Source organism: Phalaenopsis equestris, unplaced genomic scaffold, assembly GCF_001263595.1.
Source record: "Phalaenopsis equestris unplaced genomic scaffold, ASM126359v1 Scaffold000813, whole genome shotgun sequence".
Taxonomy (NCBI): Eukaryota; Viridiplantae; Streptophyta; class Magnoliopsida; order Asparagales; family Orchidaceae; genus Phalaenopsis; species Phalaenopsis equestris.
In genome coordinates, this window is record NW_018165253.1 from 84,065 (window position 1) to 92,058 (window position 7,994).

General features: G+C 36.0%; 1 protein-coding gene across 3 annotated transcripts in view; it reads right to left on the reverse strand.

The window, feature by feature from the left end:
* LOC110031427 (sterol 3-beta-glucosyltransferase UGT80A2-like) overlaps positions 1-7,994 on the reverse strand; it is a 70,140-nt gene that overhangs the window by 13,074 nt on the left and 49,072 nt on the right. For all 3 annotated transcript variants that reach the window (XM_020734611.1, XM_020734610.1, XM_020734612.1), the window contains exons 8-11: positions 5,817-5,994; positions 4,734-4,864; positions 4,336-4,438; positions 3,953-4,029 (exon numbers count right to left, since the gene is read on the reverse strand). In XM_020734611.1, coding sequence (XP_020590270.1) covers positions 3,953-4,029; positions 4,336-4,438; positions 4,734-4,864; positions 5,817-5,994 — 489 coding nt within the window. The remainder of the gene's footprint in view (positions 1-3,952; positions 4,030-4,335; positions 4,439-4,733; positions 4,865-5,816; positions 5,995-7,994) is intronic.

The following is a 7,994-nucleotide window of genomic DNA, read 5'->3' on the forward strand; positions in this document are numbered from 1 at the left end:
ACCCCCTAACTTTCCCTACCACACAACCCACTGCAACATCCTCTTTTGCCTCCTATGGCCATCCACCGCCTCGTCACCATCCTCCTGTCTTCCACTCACCAAATCAACCACCACCTTTGGATACATTTAGTTATGTTTACTTGTGTTGTTGCATTTTCTTTTCAAGTGTGTGTGATTATAATCACAAATTTATTTTTAGTAATATTATTTGTGTTCCTATAATTTGGGTTAATTCTACTATTATTTAGTATCAGAACCAGTATAATCCTAGTCATGTTCTAGGGTTTCTAGCATCGGCCAGTACTCCACCCTATCTCCACCAGCACCCTTTTGCTTTTTTTTTTCCAAACCGGCTACCCAAAATTTTTTTCTCACACCCTAACTCATCCCCACACACCCTTCCACCCCTTTGACCCTAATTCCTAGCCATGCCGCTTATCAGAAATTCACAAAGGGATGTTCATTAACTTACCATGGAAGAGGTGCAGTGGCAAATCCTCTAAGTGCAACAGAAGTTTGTCGTCATCAAGAAGAGACAATTTGAACGGATCACCCGTTGCCACAAGATGACCAACGAGATTGAAGAAATGTAGTGAATTTCTTCCACCATGCAAATATCGGGGATGAAAAACCTCTACCCAGAGATTTGACCTGAAATATTAGATAAGTCGGGATTTTGAAGTAAGTGAATTTGCAGTGTTTTGACAACCAATGGGATCTTGACAAGTTCATCAACTGGCTCCAGACCGTAAACAACTAGTTTGAGTAATAGTACATTATCTTAGTGGAAAATTTTGAACAGCCTTTGCCAGCATGAGGGAAAAAACAAGTTCACTACTTAGTCTAAAGATGAAACGAGAAATACAACACTAGTACTTGACAGATTACTACAAACCGAATGTTCAGACTATAACATCAAAAGTGAAGATTACATCACCAGATAACCACATCTTACAGATAGGGTTCAATCCTAGGATCTTACAGCTAGAGTATGCCCAGGAGAACATCCAAGCCAACCTCGCCTGAGGGAAACTAATTCAGAGTGAAGAACAAGTGAGCCAATCAGTTTTCCCAAATCTGTCCTAACCAAGAAGTGCTTCAAGTGCCATGGATTTCTATATATTGAATCAGATTGTACAAACAGAAGAATGATTTCTTCCACTGATCATGGAACGATTGAAGAAATAAAAATTGATTTGAGAGAAAATAAAGATTTCATAGAGGATTCTCAAATTTCAACCGACAAGGAAGAAACACCAACGACTCCAACTAAAGTAACAGTAATTGTTTGGAAAGGGAGTGATATGAAGTAAGTCTTTATGAAGAGCATGAGATTGTGGTGCCTCGAACGACTATTTTGCAGTCAACATGAGAAATCACATTAGGATCTCTCAAGGAAATAACATCCTACAATAGGATCTAAGTTTTACTCGAGAAGAAGATGCCTCACCAAATTAGGTGCTATCAGATGTTTTGAGGCTTGGTTTATGAAGATATAAATTCACATGCAACTCCAACTCAGATTGTGACAAAAAAAAAAATTAATACTTATTCTATTAAGACATGCTTCGAAATGACAACGCCTACATGTTTAACTTACCGGGAGAGTATACGTTTATGTTACCTTCAACATGACCAATCGACATTATACTACGAAAAGCCAAAAACTTCGACTGATGAGTTAAAAGCTCCCCCAACCTTAGGAGGCCGACGCAGGCATCTCTCGCTAATAACGCTCAATAGCCAAAGAAGGAAGTCCCATGCATGAGCGGGCAAAGATCTGCTCGTGTCGACTAGTTTGTTTTCAGGCTTTTGTGTTTGTGGAGTGATCGGTCGGCCCTTGGCCCACTCCTATTTATCTTATTATTATATATTTGTGTTTTGGAGAATTTAGGGTTAGTTTTATCGTGTTTTTGTTCAGGATAGTCATCGACGTCCAAGTTTCTCCCTTTTAGGGTTATATCCGAAAGCAAGTGATGCTTCGACTGTAACTCATCTGAGGTAGTGATTTTCTTCTAAGAGTCGAGTGATGCTCCAGCTGTAGTTCGTTCCCGAGAAAGTGCTTATCCTCAACTTCGCGACCTTCACAACCATCCCCTCAATGTCGCTGACGCCTTTACTCGCTGTCAGAACCACCAGACATCGCTTTTGCGTTGCCTTCTTGCAACTCAATTAGCTAGCTACCACCTTCTCCACCTGCTACCAACCTTCTAGCCACATCCAACCTTCCTGCCATTCATTCTAATAGGCCATCCTCGTTGTCCAGCTATCCCCCTCGTTGTCTCAGCCCCGAGATAGCCCTTCTTTTATTTTTTCGTAGTCCCACGCATTCCCTGCCGCTTCCACCGTCATTTGCGCTAGTTGATGTTGTAAATCCCCTTAAGTAGAATGAAGTCGGATTCTTAAACATTAATGTGCCTTTTGGTGTAATAGTGAAATTTGGATAGAAATTCCAAAATTAAGTGTGCTCGCATAAGAGCACTCTTAGGATGAGTGAACTCTTGGGAAGTTACATAAATGAGGCAAAACAGTGAGGCCACTAGGCCAAAGCGTACAATACCTTAATTGACAAGAGTTTGGAGTGTAACAAATGGTATCAAAGCATTACACCAATAGGATGATGGGAACTGTGTCATACAAAATAAAGTACTGCAAGAGGTCTGAGCAAAACCATAAAACGGCTAGGCTAAAGCGGACAATACCTTGATGAGTTAGAGTTTGAGCTGTCACAATTGCCACCCCGAATAGCTATTTGTTGTTGTTCCAGCCGTCCCACCAGACCCTATTTTCTGTCTATCCGCCGGCCAACCCCCATTTTTCCCCACTGCAACTTCCCCTTCCGCTTAACATCCACCACCTCGTCACCATCCTTCTGCCGCCACCCACCAAACCGACCACCACCTTTAAATACATTTAGTTGTGTTTGCTTGTATTTATTACTGTATTTCCTTTTCAAGTGTATATGGTTGTAATCACATAATTGCTTTCAGTAAAAACATGTATATTGTTTGGGTTAACTCCAGTAGCACACAACAACAACAATTCCCATCTTAAGAAATCACGCCTTCCAACTTATGGAAAGAATGCATATGTCTAAAAACTCATCTACCACTTACAGAGTAATAGGAACTATTCTGCCCATAAAATCCCGCATTGTTAAGCAATTATCCATACAAATAGATTCTATTCATATTTGACTTTAACTGTTTTTTATTTTTTTTTTAATAATAGCTAGGAGTAAATTTTTGAAAATAAGCAGTTCGCCTTACTGTTAAAGAATGAGGCAGAAAACCTTGAACATGAAATTAAAAGTTGCACTCTTTCAAGAATAATAATCCATTCAATTTTCGTTAGTTTCATGAACAACTATATAGCCTAAATAAAGCCTGTCGTGATCACAACAGATACCTTTTTATGACAATAGTAGGGTGCCAAATGAAAAAAAAGATGAAACCTTTAAATTTGAGTACTAAGCATATAAAGATAGTTTTGGCAATTAGATTGCATGGATAAAGCAGCAAAGCATAAAAAAACATGGTATCTAGAATTTCATGGCAAACTGTGGAAGCAAAAAAAGCAGGACACTGCCAAAAACAAAAAGTGGCATTTACATAGCACACAAATCTTATGTAGTTACATATCTCACACCTAAACTTTCATATTTACACAAATAGCACTCAAATCTAAAATATCACATCAAAAGTAGCACTATTACCCCTATTTTAAAGTTAAATACACCTTTTCATGCATATGTTTTAAAGCGCCAAAATGCCATGTATGTAAATATGAGAGCTTAAGTGTGACATGTAAATACATGAGAGTTGTGTGCTACATATGCAAATTTCCCAAAAAAAAATAATGCATTAGACCGAAATGCCACCAAAATGGGAGCTATAAATTTCATGGCAAACTGAAAAGGGGAAAAGGAAGGGCACTGCCACAGTTTTCATACCACTGCCTTGCATTGTAAGAATAGCCAGTCATGTGGAACGTTGTCCAATAGATACACAAACTCCTTTGGTTCAGGTACTGTCAAAAAATTACATTTTGCATCAACAGAAAAAAGACTAACAAGTGTGATAAAAAAAAAACGGCAACAAAAAGAGTTAGGCCTGGTTTGAGGAAGCTTCCAAACTGCTTCAATTTCAGAAAAAGTCAATTATTTATTTAGAAACATGTTTGATTGTTATGCTTTTTTAAAAGTACTATTTGAAAAACTCCATTTTGATACTATTTTGGGATGTTATTCTTATAAACTTTAAAAAGCTATTTTTTCTTAAAACAGCTTTTTAACAGGTTTTTTCAAAGAAAAAGCTTAAACAAACAAAGCCTTACAGTTTCCTAGTCCACCCCATCCCTTATTAATGATGCCCCTTTGTCCAGTGATTTCTAGTGCCTCCACAATAATTCTGGTCATCTTTTCTGGTTCTTGCACAGGCTATCACATAAGCAGAAACCGGTTAAAAATTGAAAGACATAACGCACATACTTTTCTCATTAAATTTTGAGGCATGCCTACTATTTCACATGTTGAAATTACCCTATTGAATAAAGAAGGGCCTAGACCAAGCTCCTTCATCTACATATATATATATGTATTCCACCCAATTCCTATCAGTTTACATGCAACACTCAAACTTGAGGACTCGTAAGGATAAGACTAATTAAGATGACGAGGGATAAGGTTGATGAAGGATGAGCAACAGTAATATTAAGTCGTAGTCATAACTTACAAGGCTCCCAAATCCAATATAAATGGGCTTTTCACCACTTGCAAGCCATTGTACAAGTTTCTCTGGCGGTTCATAATTTGTTGCAAGGTCAAGAAAACAAAACCCTACAACATCAACTTTTGGCCCCCAATCTGCAGGTAATTAACAAAATTAGCATACAAAAAAGAAGCATGTTGCAGAAAAAGATAGATTGAAGAGAAAATAAAACATTGGAAGAAAACTATAGGTCACCACACTCCAACTCATTGTAAATGCATGATGCCAAAATAAAAAAGGACAAATAAAAGTTACTCCAAGATTAATGTCATTATGCTCGTTCAATAAAAACATAATCACATGAGATTGGTACTTTATGAAGTTTGTCAAGGCTAAATTTTAAAGTGGTGGTTAATATAATTCATGAAACTACAAAATTTGAAAAAGGTAAACTTCTTAAGGCTAAATGTGGTACATTCTTAGCGAATGAAGACAAGATGGCACGCTACTGAACTATAAACAATTTTCATTAGGGGCGTTTACAAACATACGACCCAATTTGTTAGCATTTACATATCAGACATCCTAAACTATAATTATTATATTTATTCCACCTAAATCTTTTATATCACATCAAAAATACTACCATTTTAACTATTAAAAAATGAAATACATATTTTCATGCAAGGGTAAGGTAGCATGTATGTAAAATTAAACTTTAGATGTTAGATATGTAAATACATAGGAATTGAATGGTATCTACGTAAATCTTCCTTTTCATAAAAAAGCATATAGGGAAAACATATAAGCCAAAGACACCAGAGTGTCGCTTTCTCCAAAAGGGGAGATCTGGACTTCAACAAGTCAAAAAAAGAAGAAATAAAAAGAGAAAAAAACAAAAAAAGGATGACAATGGAAGAGAGAAATAATAATAATGAAACCCAATTGGTGCATTCAGTCAGGGATATAATAAAGATATACTGCTTTTGTCCATATCTTCGAAAGAAAATCAGCAAACCCACATAGATGCCGATAACTATAATTTCACCTCCCTGATTATTAAAATTGGCTTTTGAATAGGGGGAAGTAGAAATAGCAAATTGGTACCTTTTGGTTTCGGAACAAGATGTGGGCTCCAAATATAACCATAGGGTATATCAGAAGCAGAGCCCTGGGCACCACTTAAATATGTGACAGGTCGCAGCTTCAGCTTTCTTTTCCTAAAATCATTAATCATATCTCGTATTCCAAGCCATATCATAGAATCAACAATTTGATAGGAAAGCTGCAGATGATAAACTCATTAATTAGCGAGTACGACAGCAATGTGGTACAACAAATCAATGCATCACGAAGTTTGAGGTAAACAGTAATATTCTTCAAGGAAAGAAAGGACAAAAATGAAGGTAAATTTGCTGAATAAAGAAAAAAAAAAAAGAGAATAAAATAGTGGTGAATAGAGGTATTAAAACATCGAACAGGATGCAATGAGATGTCTAACGAAAGGAACACTATAAGGCAAAACATTAAACATTAAAAAAAAATAATAATAAATAGTCAAAAGCATAATCAACTAATAATATCACTAATTATTAATATCCTTTGCATGCTTTAAATGGTAGGAATTGATTCAACCTTTAAATGGTCGGAAAATGGTTGTTATACATACATGTATATACATACATACATATGTATGTATATTTTTTTTTGAAAGCCCAAAAAAGCTAATATATTAACTAGAAAGAAAGATACAGATACAATGTGTGGGATGGCCCAAGAGCACCCTACCCACACAATAACCACAAGTGCTTCCAAAACTAGAAAATACATAAAAATACATTAGAGACTTGAAGAAAAAACCTAAAAGTGCCGAAATACATAGTCCTAAAAGTGCCGAAATACATGGTATCAGGTGTCTAGAAAGCGACCCAATTTGGTCTTGCCTCTGCCTCTGGTTCTAGGGAAGGAGCAAGCTAATAAGTTGGTAAGATGATTGTCATTGCCAGTAGTAACCAATGTATCATCCAATATGTTATGTATATATATATATATATATATAGAAAAAGCGGCTGTTCCAACTTCGTCCTCTTCGTAGAGTTTCTTTCTATTGTTCCGTCTGTCTGCTGTTCCCGCAATTGTTCTCTCGCAGGGCTTGCTTCGATTCGACACGCTGATATACGTAAAATATATAAACTTTATATACACATTTTTATACTTATTTTGAGATATTGCGCTTTAATGAAAGGTATTTGTGTATTTTTCTTTCAGGTACAATCAAATGGAAAAAAATGATAAAAAGAGTGAAAAATGATCGAATTTGGAGAAAAAATGAAGAAGGTGCAAAAATAAACTAAGGCGCCTAAGTGTCCAGTACTGACGCTTACGCGCTAGTTAAACAGAGAGAGACGCCCTTACGCACCAGGTACTCCGCGTTTAAGTGTCAGAAGTAGTTATTTGATTATTCACTGAATTTGGATGAATTTTTGAAGAGATATTTGAAGCAACCCTTGGTGAAAACACGGTAAATAGTTAATGGACACGAAAATTCATTAAATTGACTTTTGAAAGAAGGCAACTTCTAGAAGATTTCATTGAATGACACATTTTGAAGAGACGCCAAGACAACTTTTGCGTTTTTATAAAGAAAGACTTGGATCATCCAGGGAAGAAGCCGGCAGACCAGCCAATCATCATCCATCCATCCAGAGTAAAGGTCGCTGCCGCCGCCGACCACTTTTTCTTTCTATTTTGAGTGTAGCTTATGTTGTCATTGAAAGAAGAGATTCAAAGGAACTTCAAGACATTTGGTGGAGAGGATTTGAGATAAATGTTTATCTTTGTGACTACATTCAGTTTTAATTTAGACTTCTTGTTGTGTGCATTATTTCTAATTTTAAACTCAAGTGTGGTTGTGTTTTTTCATGAATTCTGAGTAGTTTTATTTTATATTTTTCATTAAAATGATAAGCGATTAAGTATTAGAGAGAGATAAGTTTTGTGAAGTATTAAATTTTTATATTGGAAGAAGTTATGATAATTTTAAACATTTTACTTCATTTACTTCTTGATTTGACCAATTAAGATGTTAATACTTGTTGTGAGAACATGTAAAATCCGAGATGGTATTGTCTCAGCCAACAAATGATAAGAATCACATTTGATTTCGTGGATGAGAATGTAGTTCATAGAGTTGAGTACAAATAAATAGAGAAATAAACTTTGAAGGATGTAGAATTAGAGGATTTTAGATTGACAGACTAAAACCCACAATTTGATTTATAGTTT